This window comes from Nilaparvata lugens, chromosome 4, assembly GCF_014356525.2.
Source record: "Nilaparvata lugens isolate BPH chromosome 4, ASM1435652v1, whole genome shotgun sequence".
In the NCBI taxonomy this organism is placed as follows: domain Eukaryota; kingdom Metazoa; phylum Arthropoda; class Insecta; order Hemiptera; family Delphacidae; genus Nilaparvata; species Nilaparvata lugens.
In genome coordinates, this window is record NC_052507.1 from 27234516 (window position 1) to 27261016 (window position 26501).

Below are 26501 nucleotides of genomic sequence, written 5' to 3' on the forward strand. Positions count from 1 at the left end.
CCTGGGAAGCTGTGAGAGGAATTCAGCCGAACTGAAGTTGTTGACGTTCCGAAAATCACGTAGGCCATTTGTGCAGAAGACAGCGTGTGTTGCAACATCCCTATTAGGCGTGTTCTTTTTTTTGTCTTAAAAAAACAATGATACATCATGAGTCGTTTCACGATGAGCCTAAACTTCGTAAGTGGATAAATGGCAACAATTCTAGGAAGTGCGCCGCGCCCAAAAATGTATATTATAAGAGAAATAAGATTAGGTTCTCACAATATTATCCCTCATCTAGCACTAAAAATTGGAGGTTAAATAATACTGAAGAATTGAAAGTTTGTGATAGTCTACTATATTGAAGTGATATCATAATTATTTCCATGAACCAAGAAGTAATACATAATTTAGACTATAAAGAATAATTGGTCTAGATGAACGTTCCATTTGAATTGTATTTCATAAATGTGAGAACAGTCGTTATAACGTGGACCTTACGACGTGAATTCAATAAAATATTATCTTGATACATACGTCTCCACCTTGTAGTTCACTTTTGTGTCACATTGTACTGTATAGTGTGGAGCTAATCAGTTGGAGATTAAATATCAGATGATTACAGGAACTTTTTCTCCACCACTCTACCAAGGTTTTTATATATTTTTTATGCTGAAGATTGAGTCCTTGTTTACATTTTTTATGTGGTACGTAATGGATTAACAGTTAGCTGTATTCTAACTAACGATAAAGACTTGTTTTATATCCTTGTTAATATGGATTTGCTTCTCATAAATTTCAATATTTTCTAGGATAAAATCAACCGAACTGCATTTCAAAAAGTAGAATAATTTCTGACAAGATGGATGATCCAAACTCGGAGAAGGTATGAATAATACATATATATTGCGTTTCTGATTTTTGCATTTGTGACTGTACTCACTTTTTTATGCCTTTTCAGGCTGCACTTTCACTTTGAGTGCATCAGTGATCACTTACTAGCCTATTTCAATACCGATATTAAAATATTAATGTTATTAAGTTCCAGTATAGGCCTATTTCATTCCAATTCTAGTTATCAGTAAGTTAATTGAATAGTTTAGTTGATCATTTCAAATAATTCTAGTCTAAGTTCCATTCTATATTAGTTCCAGTTTCATTTTTTTAGTATAATTTCTTATACTCAATACCATTAATATTTTAATATCGTTAGTAATAGTGCTCAACCTTTTTCATTTGAATCATTATTTGTTTGTAATTCAAGTGTATAGCAATGAACTTGATTAACAATCAATGACACTTTATCAACTATTTTACACAAGCAATGACACCATAAATGAAAATTTATCTTGTGGCATGTAATGATTAGAGGTGTAATTGGATTGAGAGAGAGATTATTGTAAATATTGAGGGCCAGATCACATAAAGGGTTTTTTCAGACGCAACCCAATCAGCCAATCAGAGAGCTTCCTGCCCTGCCGATTCTAAAAACGCCGTCTGAAAACGCCTGAAAAACGCTTAAATTCTCTGGCTCTAATAATCAATAAGGGTAACTTTGCAGCAGTTTCTATACAAAGGAATAAGGATAATAGGTACCGTATGAAATAAGATGTTCTGAAAGAAACAGTGGAACAGTTTAATATCAGAAGAATATAACGTTATATTATAATTGTTATTGATAAATCTCAAACTTGAATCAAAGAACCCTAAAGACTATGTTTTCTGAATCTCAATTTCATCCACAAAAACTTGTTTCAAGTTTTTCAAAATATTTCTCCCCTTCAAGTTCTGAATTCTGAGACAAATTAGATTTCCAGACCTTACTCGATTTACCTTGAACCTACCTTGATTTACAAAGATTTCAGTACCTTACCCTGTTAAACCGATTCACCTGTACACCGATATGAAATATGTCATTGTTTTATTTTCAGTTGGATTCTTTGAAAAAGATACATATTGAAATTATTGAATCTCTACTGATAATCTATAGAAGGCTCAAATGTGAGATTCCTTCAGAGTTTGTTCAAGAATTTTTACCTCCTCTTACTAAAGATTGTGTAAGTTACATTAATATCAACTTCCTAAAGTAAATATGTAAATTCGAGTCATATTATTGAGTTATTTCAACTCAATTGGACAATTATTAGGTTTTCACCATACACATAGCTACTGGCTACTGGGCCCCATCCCACATCTGCGTAAACAGTGACTATCCTCGAGGCGAATTCTTATCATGCTTGTTTTAAATATATAGATGAGGGTCATCAGAGCCCTGAATCCCGTACGGAGCCTTACAACCTTTACCAATAATTGGTCTAGGTGGGGAGCTTACTTCGTCTTTACTCTAAAACACTATTGAATCAATAAGTAAAAAATTCAAGAAGAATTGGAAAATTGCGAAAAATAATTCCAATTCTTCGAGCTTATTATATCATGATTCTTACTCTTTTCGTAGCCCTTACCAAATAGGGAGCCAAATAATATACATTTTTTATCGTGATTAGTATTGTTTTCCAGCCTGATGAATATGATTCGATAGAAGTTAATTTTCTGAAGATTGCTCGTCACTTGGATTTTCTCGAGGATGTTGTATCAGATTTCTATGTCAAGCTCAAAAGGAAGGATCATACTGACAAGTTTTTATTGATAGGTAAGATAACCAGTGCTAAAATGATGGTATGGAAAAATTTAAATGAGCCAATTATAATTATAGCATTACTGCCAAATGTTGTTTTTAACGCCACTTGAACGTATACTACCCTACCTATATACTACCGGTTAAGTATTGTTTCTCAAATACCTTAATTTTCTTCAATCCTGCAATTCTAATTGAATAATGAACTCATAATCAAATTTATAACTCTCAAACTCATAACCTATAAAATTCATAACAATTCTTCAAGGTATATTGAAACCAATAATCACTCTTCATTTTCAGTTTTATTCTACATAGCAGTTTTTTGGAGATGTGGCGATGAAATTGTTTCATTGCAAGATTATCTAAAATCCATCAATCTCAATAAGAGTTTTCAGATTGCGAAGTACCTTTCATACGACAAAACCATCATCACTTTGACAGAGATCGCTAATCGCTATTTCGACTTGGACTATGTCACCAATGAAATCCTTCTGAATGTTTTTCAAGACGGTGACTATTATAAAGTACGAGCATTATCACATGAATAAAATTGAGATATTTAAAGATTTTTATAGTTAAAAAATTAGAAGTTATCAATTAAAATATCATATTTTTCTCATTCATATTAATCAATCATGACTGACTCCTGAAGATTATCCACTTCATTAACTCCAGTGTTTTTTATACAATTAGTTTTTTTACTACAATAGAATCAAATTAATATCCAACTTGAGTAGTATCACTGTATTGAGCACCGTATAGTAGATACTGCAGAGAAAAGATAGCATATGATTCACAGTTCTTATGCTATTTTTTATCTACGTAAATACATTGTGAGAGCCTAAGCTACCAGTAGTGAGTTCTATTTTTCTTGGTCAACTGTATCTTACATATCTGGAATACGAATTCATCTATATTCATGAATCTATTAATTTTTTTATCCAAGATAAATTATTATTGATTACAGAAACTTCATGATGGGTTGTATGAAGAACAAAATACACTTATTAGTAGTACAAAATGTGTAAAAGTGACCCGACCACAGAAAATGGAAGTATTAAACCATACTAAAAGAGTACCGAAGGTACCATGTAATTCAAGAGAAGTGAGTTTTCTGATTCACAAATCCTCTGCTCTTTCTATTTAATTTCCAGAAGAGACTATTCTCTCTCTATAGTTTCTGTTCAATCATATAGAATTTTCTTTTTGGTGATTTGTACTAGACAAATTTCAAGTGACTTTTCAATAGTAGTTTATACGCGCGAGCGTAGCGAGCGAACGCGTGTCTTCAACTTCTCACGAGTGCTTTGAAGACCTTATAGAACTGTTGTATCTGCGACCACTCCAGCAAAACGTATCCCATTTCTTACTAACTTGTTGTAAGGGTAGAAATCAATCAACTAGCCTATATGAGAAAAAGATTGAAATAACAATAGGTGAAAGCTACTCAGAGAGAGTGAACAATAAACTGGCAATACTGAAAAAATGACAGACTGAAAACATGACGTACTGAAAACTTGATAGACTGGTAACTTGAAGAGCTGAAAACTTGATAAACTGAAAACTTGACGAACTGAAAATATTACATACTGAAAACTTGATAAACTGGTAACTTGATTTACTGAAAACTTGATACATTGAAAATTTGACAAAATGAAAACTGAAAAAATGACAGATTGAAAACATGACGTACTGAAAACTTGATAAACTGGTAACTTGAAGAGCTGAAAACTTGATAAACTGAAAACTTGACGAACTGAAAATATTACATACTGAAAACTTGATAAACTGGTAACTTGATTTACTGAAAACTTGATACATTGAAAATTTGACAAAATGAAAACTGAACAAACTGAGATCTAAACGAACTTGACTAACTGAAAACTTCATAAACTTAAAACTTGACGTACTGAAACCTTGACCAATTGAAATCTTGTCAAACTGAATACCTGACTTGAACCCGGCTGCCAGCATCGAAACCCGTGTTATAATGTTGCATAATGTCGTTGCATAATGTTCACATTATAGCATAGTTTTGAAAACCCATTGTGAAAATACCCCTGTTTTAGGATTGATTGTGATACTGTAATTTTCGAATTATAAAATGATTGGAGATCAATTGTATGAAAATTCAACAGGAAGAACATTTGATTCTTTATTGAACAAATTAGAAAGTAGCAGCAATTAGCAATGACTATTCACATACGGTACAGAAAATATTACGAATTTGGTTAACAAAACCAACTCACTTCACAATCATTATTTACCGGTACATGCTAATCAAAAATTAAATTGACAACTTAAACCTTAAATTTGTTTGATACAGTGTGCATTTGTTTGAAGATTCTAATAAATTTCTATCTATGACAAAATTTTTATGTGACTCAGCACGACTGAAAATTATTGTGGGAAGAGAAACTACATTGATAGGAACAATTATTTATTTGTAAATTGATAGTTCATTTATGAAGAAAGGAAAGCATTTATTCCAGGAATACACATTCAAAGCCACACCAATACCTGAGAATTTACACACCGAGTACAAACGGATAGAGGAAAGTTTGAACGAGGCAAAAAGACGGAATAGGGAAGAGGCAGAAGCTCGCTACTTTACTGAGTCGCAGAAATTTCCGATTTCGCAGCAAGTACCACGTGATTCTTCTCTAGAGAAAAATGAAGCATCTGAAGTTGTAGAAACCAGCTTTACTACTATAAAATCCAAACCAGCACCCAAATTCCAAGTGAGTGTATTTTATAAATAAAATGATTATTTCGATAACTGTTCTTTCAGAACAGAAGAAGTCACAGTTACATACGTATAAGTACATATTATCATTAATTTAGCTCAATTAAATTTATATTTCATTCAATTTTCAGTAGAGCTTGAAAACGATTGATAAAGGCAGATTTTCAGAGAAACGAACACCGGTACACCATTAAAAAAAGTGAAAATAATATTGATAATTTTTTATTGAATGAGGTGAATTTGCACGTTTCATAATTGTTCAATGTATAGCTTACATTCATAGCAAACATGAATTTTTCCTGAAATGTTGTGATGTTGTGCTATTCTCCACTGGTCATGGCAAATGTAGAGATGTCAAAAAATATTAGCTTCAGCATCATTATTTAAAGGGAGAGGTCCTACGAGGGTAGTGTAGAGTAGGAGGCTGTAGGGTAGTAGTAAATCATGCTTAAACTTATATTGAGTTTTTTCCCCGAAAGCTTTCCCCCACGGTCCGAAAGGATCCGAAGTCTCAGTCTCTCATTAGTCAATTCACATATTGCTCTCTCACTTGACCCTAATACCAACATATTCTGTCTGGAAGCGAACTCAAACGGCGGCTACTTTTGGGTTTGTGTAAACTCTCTTCGCATTTCTTGTCATTATTCTCAAGTTTGTCATATACACAATCATCGAATATTAAATCATATTCTCTCTTGTTAACGGCATATCCAGGGAGGAGAGATTTGACCAGACGCCTCACCACTGGTGCAGGGTTGAGCGAAACATTATAAATCGATGAAAATATAATATTCTGTATTACTGTATTATGCTTCGTTTATTTCGTTGTGAATCCATAACCCACGAAATTTCAAATGACACATAGCCCTATCTTTAAAACTTCTACATAGAAAATCAATTTATTAGATTTTTTTTAAATACTGTACTGTAATTCAGTTGATTTATATTTTGTGATGAGCTTCAATTCTAATTTTTCCTATTCATAATGATAATTATATTTTGAAATTTATATATTTATTTCAATAATTATATTTCCTATTTGATGTATATTTTCAGGAACCAGCCGTACCTGTTAAGAAAACAACAACATGTATCTTAAGAGAAGCTGCTCTTATAGCGAAGAAGGAAGAGAAAGAAATAGAGAGGTAATTTATAAATAGAATAGAACAAGCATGAAGTAGCCTATAAGTATTTCAGTAAAAGTATTATGGGTTTTGGTATGAGATATGGGTTTTAGTCGAAATGTTCTCATGAAAAATTACCGTACAGTACGAGTTAACTTAGTTAGTTTAGTGAGGTTTACAGGGTACTACAATTATTACTATCAGAAGGTGATAAAGTCTAATGTAATCCAGTCGAAGATAATAGAGTTAGAATTAAATATTATCTTCAATTTTGACAAAGAATTTGATCAAATATGACAAAGACCAAGTGCAATAATTCAGCATTGCACAAAAATGCTGAAAATACTACATTATTTTTATCTTTTCGAATAAGTTCTTCTTCTTGTATGGCGCTACAGCCATGGAGAGCCTCGGCCTCCGCAACTATAAGCCTCCACGCATCTCTATAATTGACTATGCATGCCTCTCCGTCCCCTAACTCCCAAACTCCTAACATCATTCATAAACTTATCCAGCCATCTTTATCTGGGTCTCCCTCTTTGTCTTCTATTGTGGAGCTTTTCCCGCATCACAATTTTAGGGATTCTGCTCGCGGTCATGCTTTCCACATGACCCAACCACCTGATTCTTTGAGCCTTCATAAATCGAACTATGGTCTGTTATTTCCTCAAGTCCAATTCAATGTTGAAACTGATTCGCCATTCCAACCCCTGTCGAACTGGGTCATAAATTTTCCGCAGTACTCTTCTTTCAAAGACATGGAGTTTGCTTTTACCTTTTTTGTCGTAGTCCACGTCTCCGGGCCATAAGTCACTACAGGGCGTACCAAGCTGAGGTATAATTTCTTTGGCCTCTCTGCTAATCATACGGCTCCTGAATAAGCTTGCATTTGAGAAAAATCATAGAGAAACAATAGCGTAAGTAGATATCCCATGATATAGGGTGTTTGTGTCGTAACTTTTTCTATCTCAAGCCGATAGTCCTAGTAGTTGTTTATGGTGAAGCTATGTGACGCTGGCAGTCTCTCATATTATGCCTCTCATACAATCTCACCCGGCCAAAACAGTAAAAATCGACAGTAATCGGCTTGAGATAACAGTAAAAGTTGCGACATAAACGCCCTATACCATGGGATATCTACTTACGCTATTGTTTCTCTATGGTAAAATGCTCTATTTCCAGCTTGACTTTTTCACAGATATGGTCTCACTCATTCCATCTCTCTTCTTCAGTGCTGCTCCGAGATTGATGCTACTTACTCTTTTTCATTCCTGTCTATAACTCAATTCCGAGGAGCTCTTCTTCCAGTTGCTGCTGCTACATGCAAGTATTCAGTTTTTGCAGTGTCAACCTTCAAGCCTATCTTTTCTGCTTCTGGTTCCTTTTTCCTGAAGGTTTCCTTTAGTATATTGTGGTGTCTCTAGATAATATTACCACATCATCAACATAGACACATATTTGAGCTCCTTCAAGGAAGACGATGTTCTATATTCTTCAATACATTGTGCAGATCAATATAGGATAGAATTGCCGAAAAGCTATCTCCTTGTTTCACTCCGCTATTGAATTAAGATGCCTCTCTAACTCATTTACCCACTTTCATCATAAATAAGTTACATTATAAGAATGTTTGAATTATGAATCTCGATCATTATAGACTTCAGACTAGCTTATACTCCAACATTTATTTGAATTGAGACTGTAATAATATATGTCCATGAATTACGGTATTACTAAGAATCAAGATTTATCATACTATTTTATGAATGCGTTTATTTCAGATTGAAGAAATTACTGGAAGGTGCTGCTGATTTTACTGTTTTTGAAAGTTTTTATGATGGGATGAAATGCAAAGATGAGAAAGAAAAAATGCTAGATATTGAGAAAAAACACCTAAAAGGACTATTAACCTATGAAGAAGCAATTCAAGCTAAAAAGAACCTCACAAAAGTCAATAAAATTAAACGAATGGAGTTCGAGAGGGAGGTATGTTTAAGTTAACATTTATTTTCATGTTTAATGTCGCTAGAAATCAATAAATGGAAGCTTGATTGATTTTTGAAAAGCTTGCATTCTATAAAGCATGGGAGAGAGCACATTATGTGACTTATCGACACTTCAAATTTTCATAATATTAGATTAAATTTGATTCAAAACAGCAAATTGTTTCATTAGTCATTTCATTACCGGTACTGATTTTTTAATCTTGATCATCCCAGAACTCTATAATTAACCATGCAAATCTGAATATATTCGGTAAAAATATCGAAATATTTAATATATTCAAAACTCTTTTATATTCTACTTCATAAATAGATATGCGAGTTTTATTGATCAAGAAAAATATTTGTCGAGTTTATCGCACTTACTTTGTTATTAGAGAGAGAAAATTGAAGCTCAATTGAGAGAATACAAGGAAAAAGAAATGGAATCGATCAAACAGCAAGTAGAAAGAGTACAGCAGATACAACAAGCTGCCGAAGAGAAAAAACAAGTTCTAGTAGAAGAAAAACAAAAGAATGGTACAATATTATGTTGCATTAATAATCTGAAGTAATTACATTCCATTTTATTGAATTGTAATTGTTCGATTACGCAAGAGAGAATATAACCATTTCTCTATTACAATTATCCTACAAAATATCAAATAGCCTACACATGTGGACTGTTATTTTTTAAACTCAAGATCTCAAGGGAGCATTTTTTTTTTAAATATCTTATCTCACTAATATACGATACTATATTTCAATAATATAAAATATACTTGATATTCAAGTACGGAACCTTACTTTCCTAAATGAATAGACCTCAAATATCTTTGGTAGGCCTATAGAAATGAGCTACGGTATCTAAAAGCCCAAATTTTTCAATAGAGTACCGTTTTTCAGCCCCTTTGTTCCCAAACAAAGTTGGTTTATGACATCATTTGAATAAATCATTTTCCAATAATTTAATTTGCTATCTTGTATAAATCGGTGAGTACGGTGTGACCTCTATTTATAACCATCCAACCAATAATGTGGTCATTTTGCATAACTAGGCCTATACCGTACATATTGAAAACTATAAACATGAATATAATTTATTTTTTATCTCTCTGGTTCTAGCAAGAGAGCTGAACGAAAAGACTCGAGCATTGATGATACAATTAATCAAGCAGGTAAGTCCATATTCGAAATCTTATTTCATTGCGTAAATCAAAGAGTAAAGAGTTGAAAAAAATATTAATGATTTATATTATCTCGAATACCAGGCTCCCAAAAGTTTGAAAATATATTTTTATTGTTCAACACATAAACTAACAATGACTCTAATGCCTATTGTAAAAGCAAATAGCCTAACAACAACACTTTGCTAAAACAATATTTCCCAGCACACATTCGGTATATAAGTTCAATCGAAATTCATTATATTAATGAATACTTTATACTTAAAGCCTGCATAGCCTAAGGAAAAATCACATTTATGAAATCGAAACAAATCATAGAATATTTTGGAATAATTTTTACTGTTATCTGTAATGAACTTCAATAAAGAATACCCGTTTAACATTACAATTTCTAAGAAGCTGATGTATGTTCGATTCTGGTGAATTATTTGGAAATGATAGATTTATTATCATAATTGTAGTTTCAGTATAGGGAAGCGGTTTAACTCAGTGGTCGCGCTCATAAGCTATAGGTGCAACTCCTCAAGGGGTGTTTACATAAGTCAAGTTTCCTTGAATTCAAGTTTTCTTGACGTTTGTGTAAAATGAATTTGTTTTGCAAACTCAAGTTCACAAGGACAGAAATTTGGATCCGCTATAATCAATGATAGATAGTATAGTTGATTCAAGTGGATGTTGAAGAAGTTTGACTTTTAGATTAAACTTGAATCTTGAAGGTACAATCCAACCTACAAATTGTAAAATGAGACAGAACAGTTGTCAGTCAACGTAGAATATATAAAAACAACTAAATAAGAGAGTATGATGCAGATGAAGGAGAAAACTTGAATTATTGAGGTAAACTTGACAAGCTTTCAAAATCGCTCATTCAACTCAAACGTCAACAACTTGAATTGAAGGGAACTTGACCAATGTGAACGTAGCTTTAGCGACGACTCGAGATACTCCAGCCGCGACGACTCTAGTCACGCTGCCCGAGTTAAGTTCTAATAATCATGCGCCTAACATTCACGTTGGGAGGATGACCACTTGAGCCAACTCTTATGAATATGATTCATGAATTGAAAAATCCCTTCCCGGTAGTACGAACGACACCTAAAACGGTATGTCCATTATCTCTTATTACCATCCGCATTACTCACGCACAAGCCTAGAGCTGATGTGGGCATCACCCTCAGCAAAGAAAAGAATATATTTTTGATGAAAAATGATCATCTATTTGGTAAGCATTATTATCACGGTATTAAATATTTCACCAATCGTCTACATCACTATAATAAGTTTATTCGCTAATACAAATTCATGCTTGATTTCTCATTCATTTATTTTTCTTTCAATGTTCCAATCAAATTCAAGCAACAAGATGAGCTTAATAAGAAAATGGTCATGATCAAGGAGATAAGACTTCTTCAGTCATTGCGTATCATACCAAAGAAAGATTTTGATGCAACTGAAACCATGAACATGGGTTTATTTTGTGAAATGTCCTATCTTGAGGTAAGATGTCATTAGATACGAATCTATTCTGATACATTCAAATCTGTAAATTACACTATACAGTACCTTTTGCAGTATGTCAATCTTTTTCTCGTTTGAAAATTCGAAATTGGTGAGCCTACATAATATAATTTCAAAGTGAAAATGTAATAAAAATGGCTGAAAAACGTTATAAAATTTAGTTCAATGATCGAATATGTAAATGGTTCAGCTACCGAACACATTTACCTAACTAGAACTAACATACAATTGCAGAACGGTTGCCAAACTAATTTCTAAGTGACTAATATTTTTTAATAGAAAGTTGAAGACATAATAACAATGTTTACTTCAGTAAACTCAGCAGTAATAATAAACCTAATTCATGAATATCATGATAAGTGCATCTGTAATTTATTTTATTTTATCATAAAAATGTTATGTTCCATTCCTATTCAGGGGTCAATAATATATTCAATAAAATTAATAATTCCAATTTTTCCATAGAATACTTTTCTCTTGATACTGTATTACAGTTGACTGAGCGTTTGGCATTGTTGAGAGAGGAAATGAAGGAACAACTTGAACAAAGGCAACTACGAATTAAACAAGAAAAGATTCGACAACAGGAAATGCTCAAAGAGATGGAGACATTAATTGATGTCACACATCACGAACGGTTTGTGGATGATAATTTGTTGATTTCAAATGTATCATCAGACTTCGAAATAAAAAAATTCTTATTAAAATACAAAAGTTTATTATCTCAGACACAAGAAAAATATTAATCCTAATTTTCATTAGTAGCCTATCAATAGCATAATTTGGGCCACTGTTGAATTCTTCATATCTTATTGAAGTATCATAAGTTCCAACACTTCAGTCAATGGTAGTGTGTTAAGCCTTCTTGATAATACTTTTTATAATACACATAATACATTCACTTCAATACAATAAATATAATACATACAAAATCAAAAAGTTTATCTTGAAAAAATGATACCTCATATTATTTTGATGTTCATACTACAGAATGATTCTTGACTATTTTAACTATAGCTTATCTAATGTTATTACTTTATTTTTTACCAAGAAAGTATAACTTAGTAGGAGTTATTAAAGTTACTTAAATCGAATCATTTCAGAAAACTTTCAAGAGAGCAAGCACAAAAGACATTGTCACGCCCGAAAAAAATTATTGAGGAGGATAAAGAATTGATGGATTTGAGAAAAAGATTAGAAGCAACCAGGAGAAAAAGATTTGAGAAAGAATAAATTCACATATTCTATGAGTTAATGAATTTCAACAAGCTATCTCCTACCCTGCTGGTACTTCAACTTTTGAGTTTAAACTTTATAATCGATTTATAATTTATAAGAATAATAAAAGAATTAATTATTCATCGAATCTGAGAGGAAAATTCAAACATCGCTGTGTTTGTTTATGCAAGCTTCATCTGAACCTAACTGAATTGAATGGGAAAGATGACTCTCATTCTATAAATATTATTGATCTTTAATATTAAATATCATAGATGTCAGAGTGATGAGGGATCAAAAAACATTTATCACAACTATAGTATGCTATTGGATAATTCTCCATCATTTTTAACATGCTTTAAATGCAGAGTCGTAACATGATAATAGAGGCCTCCTTTTGAATCAATTCAGTATGAAAGTCTTGGTAATACATCACTCATAAAAATATGCTCCATATTTTCATTTTGCGAGTACTGTATAAACTAAACTCACTTCGGTTGACTCTGCTTGAAGTACTTGGGAGGTTTGAAGACGAATGTTTGAGATTTACTCGCTACCTGAAATATAAAGAAAACTAACTTTAGTGCATTTTATCACAGAGAAGAGATAGCATGAGATAATATAATATATCTTTTCTCTATGGTTTTATCAAGTCATAAAATAATTTTCAGCTAAAAATGAACATCTTAGCAAATGAATAATATTATTAATATTGTTATTTTTTGAATTTCTCATTCATGACTTTTTCTAACGACTCGCGAATTAACAAAACCTTTATTGTCTTACCCTATTTATAAGCTGTACATTAATTTTCAATTGGATGATTGTTGTGATCAGTTACCATATCACTATAATAATTAATATTCGCAAAATATCCTTATAACAGACCATACTTGATGAAAAAGCAATATTTCGAAGTTGTATTTTATCGTAGCGGATGAATTTTAATGTGGAAATTTTGAAGGAACTATATTTTTACTTCAGCAATAAATAAAACAGAGATTCACTAGTAAATTCCTTTTACTAGGAATTAAAAAGGTGCACTGTGAATAGATTGTGAAGTAAATACTGGTCTATACTACACATACTAGTCTACTGGTAAATACCTACACATATTAGTCTATTCAATCCAAATACAAAAAGTAAATAATAAGCCGTACACTAGATAGGCTACTAGATATTGACTCCAGTCCTACTATTATATCCCAATATAGAAATTACTTATAGATATTACTTAGCTCACATAATAGTTTTCATTCTTACCATAGAATAAACAATCTATTTTTTCTATGATCATACTGTTCTGCCTACAAATCTATCTACTCAATCCACTGTATATTTACTGTATTTATAGACTGTTTATTCTATGTTTATACTTGAATCGAATTTGAGATTATTCAATAATTACTAAATCAGGAATGATACGGTACTAGTTTATTAGTAGGGGTAGCCTAATATTTTGCCTAGGCCTTAGGTCTAGCTAGATTTATTCGATTCGTGAAATCATATAACATTTTAATTTAGTTTTTCAAAATGATTCTGAATACAACCTTTGGCGTGATCGATTCCTGAGTTTTATGCTCCTGTGTTAATGATTTCTCCAAAAACATTTTATGCTTGAACTTTCCCTGACGATTCTCCTGTTCTAGTCTGTGTCCTTTTATTGTTTGTTGTTCGGCGTTCTCGCGATACTGGTTGAATGCTGAAGTGCTGACAACAGAATCTGTTGAATGAGTGCTGCAAGGTGATTGACAACCGTCCTCGAGCTGATCGCTTCTTTTATTCTTTGAGCCTTTATGCAAAAAATGACAGTTTATGATATCGAAAGTTGCATGAATGATAAAACTTACGTATAATATTTTTTTGGATTTTCTTTTACTGAAAGATGTCTAGAAAATTTTAGTTTCGAAAGTCGAATTTTAGAAATTTATTTAAATAATGGTTTTATTGGAATTTCAAAATAGGTTCATTACAAAAAAATATAGGCCACGAATAATGGAATTAAATCTCTATATCACCTCTACAAACTAAATGTTCATGACTTTGAAAAATGAGAAGATACTAAGTGCTGTTTATCCATTCTTCTCATTCTTTACTATTTAATTTGATACACTATTTAAGAGAATTGGAAGTAGATATTGCTTAAGTTACGGTACGCACTTTCAAAGTATTCAATTTTTACTTTTAATTTTCTCAAATAGTATTTAATGTATCATATAAATGATAGTGTACCGTAATAAAAACCTATTGAAAGCTTCAAAATGTCTATTGATGATGATATGATTAGCGGCATTTGATTGGAACAATATATTGATCGATAACATGTACAATATCCTGAAGTTTCTGAAAACGTGATCTAGAAATACCTATCAATAATAAAAACATCCAAAATTAGTACCGTATATGTAAAAGAAAATGAAATACCATGAGAATGAGCCAGAACCATCATTCCAAAATACTGTGTTCAAAAGACTAGGTTACATCATAAGTAAGGGTCTTCCCACCAATAAAAGCCAAACATTTATTTACTAGGATACTTCAATACTATTGTACTGTACCAATTACCAACCAAGTACTGAAAGTATATATTTTACTCACCGATATTTAGACACACATCAACATCCATTGCCACTGTACTATTTCTTCTCTCCAAAGTCGATATTTCATTTGTGATTGTTAGAATATCATTACGAAGATCTTTCAGCTCATTCTGCAAACTTTCAAATCATAATTGAGTAGATTAGATGACCTGCGTAATTTTCAAGAGGTATTCACGATCTTGAGATAGCCAACTATATGCATCATCTGCTATATTTTTTGTAGATATTATTAAGAGAAGTTTGCGAATAGCTCATCTAAATCCAACATCGTGAATACCCCTATTGTAGAGGTTCATTCAAGTAAATATTGTTGATTTTTTATGAACATTTGTCATAGAAGTTGTTTCATTGGTTTCTCTGGTGGGTGTCTACTGACACATCAGACATCAGATTCATGAATCTTCCTGTAAGGCTATGTGAAAAAATGCCGTAATTTTGTTTTAGATAGAATAAATGCTCAATATATATCTCATGCACCTGACAGTTTTAAATTCGTAACACATACAAGATCACCCTTACCTAGTATACTCATCTCCGTTTACTGGTTCATATTTCAGCTCAGCCCTTCGAGATTGAGCATTCAACACTCCAGCTTCTCTTTCTTTCAATTTTTCAATTGATAAGCTTAACCTTGAAATTTCATCAGTGAGTAACTTCTTCCTTCCAGATCCAGTTTTTTCACTAGTTTCAGCTAAAACAAAAAATTATCAAAATTTTTTTTAGAAAATTGGTTACCTTGTTTGAATAATAATAATAAAAACAAATTACATGAGAAGTACATTAGCACAACCATATCTCTGGTATAATTGGATATTATTGAAAAACGCATTAACTGTAAGGGGTAATATTTATCATCAGATTTAGGTTACCAAGCTTCTGAGATAGTGTATTATTAATTCGAAAATATATTTTCAAACTATATCTGTACCACACTATACACTATCCCTTAATCCTTTCAATAAGCAAAATTGTTCATCTAAAAGCTGATCCCTAAATTTCCAATCTCTCGATCAATGCCCAGGCATCCCTGGATGGACCGCATCATAAACATAAACACTAAAATAGTCAATACTGTAAGCAGGGAAAATAACTATGATAACAAAAGAGAACAGAATAACTAGAACTTTAATTAATTGGTATCTTTCGGTTTTACATGGTTGAAAATGATAAATATTAATTTTTCCCTATTCCAAAAAAGGTAAAATATAAATATATATACAAACACAATATTAGAATGAAATTAATGGGGAAACTACTCGCTGCTGCTTTAGATGACTCAATCTTTGTGGTTATGAAAATTAAGAACAATGATCTTATCCAGTAATCACCTACCTTTTGAAGATGGCTTCCCGCTTTGGCATTCACTGGTTTAATCGCGACTTTACAGTTAGTATTTAAAAAAAATTAACTGAACCAATGAATAGGTTCAGAATCCGTCTCCCTTAATAATACAATTATTTTTAAACTGCCCGATCTGTGACAGAATAACTGAATTATAAAAAGAAACGAAATCTAGCCTTCTTCAATGTATCAGCCGGACTTTACTCACAGTCCTAACGAACGAGCTCTGCCCCAAAAGCTAAATTTTGGGTATTAATATAAACTTAGTCAATGCCAAACATGAAAGCCATTTCAAGTACATATTTCTATCTGTCGCACAAGCGGCACGTTTGTTATTAGAAGCAGAGAGAAGCTACGTTAATATTGACAACAAATAAAATAAACAATCTTTCTGTCGATGATAAAGATTGTTCAAAGACAAAATACTGTTCATTGAACTTTTAATTCAAAAACTCTAAAATCCTGATCAATATGAGATAAATATATGATTCATATATATGTCCCATATGACTAGGTGACAATACTTGACTGAAAACTGTCAAAAAGCATTAAACACTAGGCCTATGTCATTTGATCGGCAAGAGCAGGCGACAATAAAGTGAATAATGTGATTGAAAATTATCTTTCTGATGATCAGGTACTGATAAATTATTTTTAAAGCATTTATAGCAGCTTCAACATTGATATTATCTGTTCATAATTGAATAATAAATTTACCTCAAAGATCTACTGAAAAAAATCCAACCTCTTACCAGCGGCTCTAGCAAAAGGATTACAATCTTTATTGAAACATTCACGTCTGTCAAGTTTAGCTTCAATGAATTCTTTCATATTTATCAGCGAATAATTCTTCATCACATCCAAAATTCCATCACAGTGCTCAGCGACACTGGAGTATACTGATTGACGCATTTTCCACTTTTTGAGACAAAGGAAAGAGTTTTATGCATGATATTTTTACTGTTAAAATAACATATGGAAGGACGATTTTTAAATATTTTCAGATTAAAGTTCATATAAAATATCAAGTATTGACACTAGAATATTTACAATACTGTATTTGTAATAGAGTATGGTATATAATGTATTAGGATTATAACTGCAAGCAAAAATCATGCACATTGCAAGCCCATTTTTGTTAGGCTATCCTGATAGAGTAGTCCAGCCACTTCCTTCTTCTCTGCCTCATGTATATCATATCATGAAAAATCAACAAAATTTGTTGACTTGAACATTACCAGGCATCAAGTGCTGTTTGACATACCCAAGGTGCGCCTCCAGAGATCGTGGGTATGCTACAGGAGTGCAGCTCTCTGCTACTTCAACAGGCTAGCTGCAGGAGTGAAGCAGTTGGATACCAGCAAGTACGAAAGTGTTGTGACCAGTTTTTTGAGAGTCAGGGCTTATTATGATGTCCAGGAAATATGACCTGTATCAAATACTATCTGGCTAATTTGCCAGTAAGTCAAAGAGCAATGCCTTGGATGTTAACTAAATGTGCTTTATCTAGATCGCTGCCATCTTGACATCTTGCTAAATAGTTTTTTTCTTTTATTGTGATAATGACGTCATCGACCTTAAATAAATAATGTATTATTGTAGGCAATATTGATAATAGGTCATGATCTAATAAAAATAGTTTGACAAGCAATTCGCACTTTATAACCAACGAAATTTGATGAGAAATTCTACATAAATTCATTTATTTATTTAAAAAAATTCATACATAAATAAGAATTTTTATTTTTATTATACATTAGGTCTAAATGTATTATTGTTTTATAAAAACACTAGGTACTTTTTTTGTTGAAAAACTTACCAGCTCATCTTCTTTGTTGGATTTATTTTGAAGGTTTTTCTCCTCCATCGATCTAAAAAGCTTTCTTTCATCAGCTAGACTATGCTCATCCAATTTTAACTTACTGATCTTCTCATTCTGACTTTTTATTTTCCTTCTAAAATCACCATCTTTCTTCTGCAACAATAACATTTCATTTTTCAATTTTGTCTTCTCTTCTTCACCTGAAACAAAAATACAAAAAAATGTTTAATGATTCATACTCTCTTAGATACTAATGAAAAAAATATTGTTATAAGTCAAGTAAAGCAATGAAAAAATTATCAATATATGGTTAAGAAATATTTTTGAATGTCAAGTGGAGCAATGATGAAAATTATCAATATGTTCCACTGTAAACAGGTGGAGCAAGAACCGGTCATTGGATGGGGTGTGTGGTAATGTGACAACGCCGAATTTTATCAATAGCTGCCGCCCAACAATCACACCGCAGCACTTTGTCGTTGTAAAATTGTCAACTTCAGCCTCACGCAGACTTTTCTTGAAACCAAAATTAAAATATTTAAGATATCTTGCTGCTGGTAATAAGTTGTATATTTTACGCTAAATTAAGATATTGACGTGCGCTACTGTACTGATTGTTCCCACTAGAAGACACTATACAGTTTTCTCATTGATAATGGTGATGGTTGAGTGCCAGTCTATCAAAGACCAAAACTCCATTTACCTTGACCTTTTGTGATATATGGAATGAGAAATATTGTTAGTATCGATGTGTTGGTAGCTGTATATCATGCTTACATTCAGTCACACCTGTTGTATAAAAAAGGGCTAAAAGGATCATTTGTAAAGTAGTAGATACCGTAGTAGATCACACTGTCGACCTCTATTTGAAAAAAACTAAATATTATGACTGTTTATGCTTTATACTGTATGTGTTTGAATGTCTGATGTATACCAGAAAAAATCTATCCATCTTACCCATAAATAGAGTAATATTCACAATCATTTTACAAGACAAGCATAAGCACTTAAGATTATCAAATATAACAGTGAATTACCATTTAAAATTGTTAAATTTTGTTGAATTTGGAAAGAGGTTATTCAATAAACTTCCTAAGCCTTGTTGGTTCAAGCGGTTGCGGTTGTCGCTCGTCGGGAGTCAATCTCGCGGCTACTGTGGCGCAGCTTTTGAAGTGTTTCCTACCTAATCAAAATAATTTTGAGGTTAAACTTAGTCAAAATAAAGAAGATTGTGAATTGAACTGTCTTTGAAGGAAGCCCAAATAGACCTAGTAAAATGTGCAACCTTACCGTCTTTCAATTTTTTCATTCTTATATCAGATCTTCTATTTATTTCAAGTACATCAAGTAAATAATTATTTTTTCTTGGTGTAGATACACCATCTTCTGCCATCTTATGTAATTTCAGATACCACTGTCACCGATAAAGTAATATAATAATCAGGTCTGTAGATATAAAAATTGTGTATTTTTGAGTTTTAACATGGGAACTAACAAATTATTAGATTTATATCAATATGTTTTATTTTATTAGAATTATTAGGCTATGATTTTGGAAACTGGCGGCCAAAAGCCAAAACAACAAAAAAAGTAGTACTGATCACTGCAGCCAACATGTTAGATTTAAATTGTTTGATAGATGAGTATCTCAGCTATAAAAAAAGTAAATGTCAAAAAATGTCGATACGATTCAATCGAAATATGATTTTGATGTGACTTTCTAATAACTGATAGCTCATCTTGAATTATGTTCTAAGCTATCAAAAACCACAAACGATCAATAAAACATAACCTTCCAGAGAGCAAGCTGCCTGGAAGCATCAATTTTAGGAAGCCAATTCTACGTCGTAACAGTTGACCGTATGTATATCTATTCGGCATTTCACCTATAGTAAGGTCCACGTTATAATGACAGTATTTGATCAACGTTAGTGTTACTATTCTTGTCTATCATTTGAGAAAGCAGTTGGTATTATCCTTTTTTAGCTCCGCAATGATGCCAAATCTGTTCTTGACAATGTATAAATATGATTAATTAAGGCAGAGAATTGGCATCGGTTTTCCTATCTTCATCCACTGCCATTATAACGTGGACCTCACAAGATATATATCTATTTAAATACAGGTTTAATAAAAATTATGAAAAATTATTGTCCTCTAGCTGTGAAGAATGGGTGAATCACGCATTTAGAGGAGAAGCCGTAATAAGATCTAAAGAATGGGAGATGAATATAGGAGGAGATGACAAAATGAACTACCAATATGCCCATGAAAATCTGAAAGATCAAACTTTTCTGCTCAAAGTGTTGAATAATAAGTAGATGTTACTGTAAGTATTCACATCACATAAAAACGTAGAAGTAGATGTTTTCATCTCTATAAATGAATTAAGAAATCTTAAAATATTCAAACTATTCAACTTCACCTTCAGTGACCAAGCAAGTTAAAACTAGGTGCATGATTTTGAAATTTGTTTTAAAATTATTGCAAATAACAAAATTATAGCATGCCTTACTTACTTCTTTCTTCTGATGTCTTCCTCACGGTCCTGGAATCGGGGAATCGTCAATGGATGGTCTCCTCTGTCAGAGTCGTCAAGAAGGTGTATAGAGGATCTTGCACTATACTCTAAGGTGGTGGTACATATGCTCCTCAATAAATTCGGTCACTGCATAGTACGATCTTGCAATGAGGTATTTTTCAGCTTTCTGTGGAATGTTGTCCGTGAATCCCTCAAATTCTTTAGGCTGTCCGGTAGATAGTTGAAGAAATGTGAGCCTGCATAAGTTGTTCTTGAATTTGCCGAGCCTGTGTTGCGGAAGGTCAATGTTCAGCTTGCTGTCTTATGCGTGTGATGGCTATTTCTGAGATTCGGACATGGTTTCAAGTATGTAGATTGAGATCACTGTAAGCAGTTTGTTTTTGACAAATAATGGTCTACAATGCTCCAGTGCATCTCTTCTTAGGATGGTTTGTAAGGTTTTTTTCTAACTTTGTAGGACTCTGTCCATGTGCACCTGTGCTGATGCTCCCCAGGCAACAATGCCATATCGCAGCTGTGAGGCAAATAGGGCATGATAGGCGATAAATGTGGTACTGACATCAGTGGTACATCTTATTCTATGAGCGACGTACATATGTGGCTGAAGCTAATTTCTTACACAAAAGGTCAATATGTTCACTCCAGTTCAGGTTCTTGTCCATCATGATACCAAGAAATCTTGTACAATCCTTTGTATTTGTTGGTTCATTGGTTACATTGTCGTCTATATTGAATATTTGTCCCTTTGGAGTGAAGTTTATATTTACTGTCTTGTCTTTATTGAATGATAGCTTCAGTTTCCTACATATATTTGTGGCCATTTCAAGTGTCGAGCTTATATCGTTGCTTTCGGATTCTCTGCCTGATGGGATTATTATGGTGGTATCATCTGCAAATGGTACACATTTTTGGTCCTTCTTGAGATTATTTGGGAAGTCATTTAAGTAAATGAGAAAGAACAAGGGTCCTAGGATTGTCCCTTGAGGAACACCTTTGGATATTTTGCAAAGAGATGATTTGGCACTAGTCAAGGCTGTGTTCTGCTGATAACTGATTTCAACATACTGATACCTTTCAGTGGAATAGTTTTGGATCCATTCTATGACTTGTCCCTGAATGTTTAGCTGTTTCAATTTTTTGATTAGGATTTAATCTTGGTCTCAGTTGTCAAATGCCTTCTGCAAGTCTAGGAACAGGCCTGATGCTATCCTCTTTTCCTCCCAGATCTCATTTATCACCCTGCAGAGATATGCTATTGCTGTGTTTGTACTTCGCCCCTTCCTAAAACCATGTTGAAATTATGAAATCAGTTCATTTTTTTCCAGATGTGCTATTTGTACACCACCCGCTCAGTCAGCTTTGAAGTTCCAGGCAAATTTGATATTGGTCTGTAGTTACTTGGATTAAGCTTGTCTCCTTTCTTGAAAACTGGATACACTTTGGAAAACTTCATCGTACTAGGCAAAATAGATTGACTCAATGAGGTGTTGATGATGTGGGTCAATCTAGGTTTTATGACTTCTTCTTTGTAGAATTTCAGCATCTTCCCAGAGATTTCATCAAAGCCTGTCAAATTGTTAGACTTCAAATTATTAAGAAGTTCATCCATTTCGTGATGTGTGACATTTTTTAAGGTTGAGAAAGTTGATATACCATTGTCGGGCTCAGCTTCAGATGTGGTACTGGTTTGTGATTGATTTGTGTGGTTTGATACTTGAGGTGAGGTGAAGATGCCATTGAAAATATTGCTGATTTCAAGTGCATCCGCTGTCAGATTACCATCCAGAAGAGGCCTTATGCTGTTACGGCCTTCCATCTTGCTTATTTCTTTCACCATTCACAGTTTTCCACAGCTCTTTGGTTTTGTCTTTTGAGTTTTTTTATTTTGTTCATTGTGTGATCCATTCTCTTCCTCTTCACTTCAATGTCATAGGTTTTCTTTGACTCTTGAAACCTGTCTTTGTCTTCGGTTGATCCTGTCAGCAAATCTGTCATGTAAACTCTGAAGAGAGGCTTTCATCCTCTGCAACTCACAATCCATAAAAATAATTTTATTTGGTACATTCATTTTAGAGGCATAATGTGGTCAAGGCTCTGGCGCATTATTTGTAGAGAGTTATTATATTTTACTTCAACAGACTTTGGTTTATAGACAGACTCCCAATTGGTTGTATTTAACATATGCTTTAGTTCAGTTAATTTGTTTCTTGAGACATTCCTAGAGTATCTGTAGGTTGTGTGGCAACTTTTACTTCTATTTTTTATTTTGCATAGCAACAAATGGTGGTCTGTCAGTGGTGTATAATGTGCTTTTACCTCGATCTCCTCTTGTTTGATAGTTGTGTAACACCCATCAATGCTGGATACAGTAGTGGGGGTTTTCCTTGTTACAGGGATGTGATGTATTCTGCATCCAAACTCAGATAACACATTTCAAAGGTCCTTCACATTACGTTCATCTGATCATGCCATCTAATGACTGGAGCTATTCAATTATAGCTACTATAACATGATTATTTCCTGAAACAATAGAATTACTAGCAGATCAAAAATACGATGGGAAGGTGAGATTAGGAATGATTTCATTAGGATGGGCTATAGAGGATGGAGAAGATTTGTGGTAGATAGAGATGCTTAGAGGAATGTTGTGCAACAGGCTAAAGCCCACAACGGCTGTAGGGCTGAAAAAAGTACAAATAATTTTTTAAAAATTAAATTTGTCTGTGACGCCGCCATCTATGTGTAAAATACAGTACAACTGGTATATTTTAACTGGATATCGCACCAAATCGTGGGTATTTAAACATTTTTCCCTTAAAGAAACCCACTTTGAAGAGAGTATTCCATCAAAGATACAAGTATTTGATGAGGGTTATGTTCAAGTTTCAAATTAGGTTTGCAGTAACAACCGTTACTGACTTTCATAATTTTACAGCAAATTATACCTGTTTCAATCAGCAATAGAAAAGCTCGTTACAAATGTACAACTGAGCAACACTTATCGAATAACTGCACAATCGTACAACTAAAGAACGGCTACTGTGTGTTCTGAAAATGGGTGTATCCACATGGTGTAGATTCATCAACTGATCCAAACTCCATTGTCCAGAAAAACAACAGCTGTTAAAATGCGTTTCCGGCTTTGGCAATTGGATTGGATTGGCTGAGAAATTCATTACATAAATATAAATATATAAACTCAGCTATTAATTTTGGATATTGAATATTGTACTTAAAATTGTGTGAAAGTAGATTTGAATATTTGAATTGATATTGTTATAGAAAATGTAAACTTTTATTCTATTCAATTTAAAAGATATCAGTAAACAAAAATTTTTGTCGGAACGTCCCTACAAGAGTGGATATTCAAGATCAACGTCCTGATGCAATGCCTTTCGTAAAAGAAATACGTTTAATGGTTGATGTTTTGTGTTTATAAATGCTAAACAGCAATTATTTGTTTCTAATGAAACAAAAGCGCTAACATGATGGTTGGATTATCCGGTGCGGGGCACCTCTTCAATAATTCTTCTTCTCAAGCCGAAGGTAAATAATTTTTACTTTGGAGTTTTTCAAGGTTATGGTACCTTATTTATTATGTTGTAAGTTCATTCAGATTAATCTTAGCTATGTTTACACAGCTGCTGCAAGAATTACCATAACGAACAATAATTAGTTTTTAATTATTTCCAAGTACTTATAGCTTAATAAGCGTTATTAAGCATAATTATTTTAAGATCTCTAGGCCTAAATCTCCAATGTAGTAGTCAGGCTTTTTGCAAATATCCTTTTGTTATTTTCTAATAAAAAAACTCCTTATTTACTTTTTACTTTTTTTGTTGTTTAAGAATTTATCAAGCACAAGTTGATAAACTAAAATTTGCTTGATCTGTAGGAAAATCAATAAACCTAGACAAATTTCAATCAAGTATAAGTTAAATTGAAAAATGTCAATGCTATTTAAGTTAGTAAAATTTTCATCAATGTATTTATATTTAACCTAGGCTATTATAAGTTTTGGAAATGCATCATAATAGGCTTATCCTACTAGAGGCTTCTTTTTGATCTTAAAAAAATTATTTAATATATGTCAAGTATTTTCCATCCCTTTTTGAATCTCACTATAGTTTATAGTCTACTTTCGATAATGACCCTGTGTTTTTCTGTCAACAAAAACATTTTTGTTCTCCTAACGAGGAATTGTGAGTTATTGAATTGACTTTTTCATCAATATAACGGCATAAGTAACACTCCGATCTATCTTTGAAGCTAACAATTCTTCTAACAAGATCTAGAGTATGTTTTTGGTCACATTTTAATAGTGACCCACTAAAATCACTGCAAATTTGGATGCATAATCTTTATGTTGCAGTTTTTCAAGTACCGGTAAGTGGATATCTGGTGCTGCATCTGCTTACATTATACCAAACTGTGATCAATTCAGTTTCATTGACACAGTTCAGACCCAAACAATCCAAGTTCTGGCACCAATAACCGTTTTCACCGATTATCGGTGGCACTAAGGGCCTGTACACATGACGAAGTTTGTCGCTCGGTAAGCGCCGCGTTTGTCGCGCGTTGGAAATTGTGATACCGTACACATGAGTGCGTCAACCGCGCGCTTTGTCGACGTTTTCATGACAGCAGGCATCCGGCAGTTGGACCCACGTACTAAGTGCGAACACATGGAATGGTGGGTTCATCCTCTAATAGATGACCGGTTAACCATGGGTTCATTTGTGACGCTATATCCAAAATTAAGGGAATACCCTAACAAGTTTTTCAACTACTTCCGTATGAGTATAAGTACATTTGATGAACTATTATCTTTAGTCACTGAAGACATATCATCTTGTGAATGTCTTGTGAGCGATCAAATTCACCAGAAGAAAAACTCCTAACATTAAGGTATTGTATTACAATTTATTACAATTCATATCACTGTATACGTTCAAATAGCCTATAAAAATTACAACAATATTTTTTATCAAACCTTTTGGAAAAAATTAGCCTATTTTACAAAGTAATGTTTTAAAAAATGTAATGTTGAAAAAAGTAATGTAAAACAGTAATGTTTGAATATATATATATAGGCTAATTGACAAATTAATTATTCGTAAATATCAGAAATATCCGAGTTTACTTGTGAAATGGTGCTATCCGTTGTCTTTTATAAAACTCTATTTTTATAATCTGGACACTCCATGTCCCAGATGCATATTCTTTTTTCGATTTCATCAATGAATTGTTCTGTGTCGAACGCTTCCGCATCCATAGTACTCACAAAAACACAAAGCAAGATCAAAACACAACACAAGACCAGGGCTCAGATCACCTATTCACTGCAAAGTGCAAAAGCGTGCGTTTGACTGAGTGCATGTTTACATTCCAATGCTGATGTGGAAACTACAAGCGCCGTGGTTGTCGCGCGTTTTTTCAAAGCGCCCTACAGCATGTGTACGATCCTATTGTTTCTATGTATGTGTCAAACGCACGCTTGACAACCGCGGCGTTTACCGAGCGACAAACGTCGTCATGTGTACAGGCCCTAAGAATAATTGTCCTTTTATTGGCTACCGTAATTCTCATCAAATGATTTTTTTGAGAGTATCATAGGACGATTCTGAGTGTCCGACAGTTGGTAAAAGTGAAAACAACCAATTTGTTGCGTCATATTGTGCTATTTCATGCATACTGACATACTCAACTGAAAACCAGTGGACTGTTATTGTAAGTAGTTGAAATGGAACAAGTTTAGGTCTGATGTCAACACCCAACTCATCGACTCACTCAATCGACATGCA

General features: G+C 33.0%; 2 protein-coding genes across 19 annotated transcripts in view; one reads left to right on the plus strand and one right to left on the minus strand.

Annotated features, from left to right (window-relative positions):
* On the plus strand, positions 1 to 12422 carry LOC111051881 (cilia- and flagella-associated protein 99). 10 transcript variants are annotated; one of them, XM_039427245.1, is made up of 14 exons: positions 1 to 177; positions 792 to 865; positions 1911 to 2036; positions 2497 to 2629; positions 2918 to 3141; positions 3585 to 3722; positions 5110 to 5358; positions 6420 to 6508; positions 8269 to 8473; positions 8868 to 9009; positions 9595 to 9647; positions 11013 to 11153; positions 11669 to 11811; positions 12278 to 12422. In XM_039427245.1, the coding sequence occupies exons 2-14, from the start codon at positions 842 to 844 to the stop codon at positions 12405 to 12407; spliced, it is 1797 nt and encodes a 598-aa protein (XP_039283179.1). In that variant the 5' UTR covers positions 1 to 177; positions 792 to 841; the 3' UTR covers positions 12408 to 12422. The 10 variants fall into 10 exon arrangements, with proteins under 10 accessions (XP_039283179.1, XP_039283181.1, XP_039283178.1 ...); XM_039427244.1 differs by lacking the exon at positions 1 to 177 and adding an exon at positions 245 to 686; XM_039427246.1 differs by lacking the exon at positions 1 to 177 and adding an exon at positions 245 to 631.
* LOC111051882 (spindle pole body component 110) overlaps positions 9662 to 26501 on the minus strand; it is a 19036-nt gene continuing 2196 nt past the window's right edge. The window contains exons 2-9 of one of the 9 annotated variants that reach the window (XM_039427257.1): positions 20675 to 23217; positions 19193 to 19338; positions 18153 to 18355; positions 17086 to 17251; positions 15512 to 15683; positions 14991 to 15109; positions 13943 to 14184; positions 11876 to 12949 (exon numbers count right to left, since the gene is read on the minus strand). In XM_039427257.1, the coding sequence (XP_039283191.1) occupies positions 12881 to 12949; positions 13943 to 14184; positions 14991 to 15109; positions 15512 to 15683; positions 17086 to 17251; positions 18153 to 18323 (939 nt within the window). In that variant the 5' untranslated portion in view covers positions 18324 to 18355; positions 19193 to 19338; positions 20675 to 23217 and the 3' untranslated portion in view covers positions 11876 to 12880. Of the gene's footprint in view, positions 12950 to 13942; positions 14185 to 14990; positions 15110 to 15511; positions 15684 to 17085; positions 17252 to 18152; positions 18356 to 19192; positions 19339 to 19445; positions 19788 to 20674; positions 25582 to 26501 lie in introns of those variants that run through there. The other 8 variants (XM_039427260.1, XM_039427256.1, XM_039427258.1 and 5 more) reach the window with 8 other exon arrangements.

Excerpts from the sequence above, each read along its gene's own strand:
- LOC111051881 (XM_039427245.1), top strand. The coding sequence starts at position 842 with ATGGATGATCCAAACTCGGAGAAG. Across the intron at positions 5,359-6,419 it reads AACCAGCACCCAAATTCCAA|GAACCAGCCGTACCTGTTAA; the intron begins GTGAGTGTATTT and ends GTATATTTTCAG. Across the intron at positions 9,648-11,012 it reads TGATACAATTAATCAAGCAG|CAACAAGATGAGCTTAATAA; the intron begins GTAAGTCCATAT and ends ATCAAATTCAAG.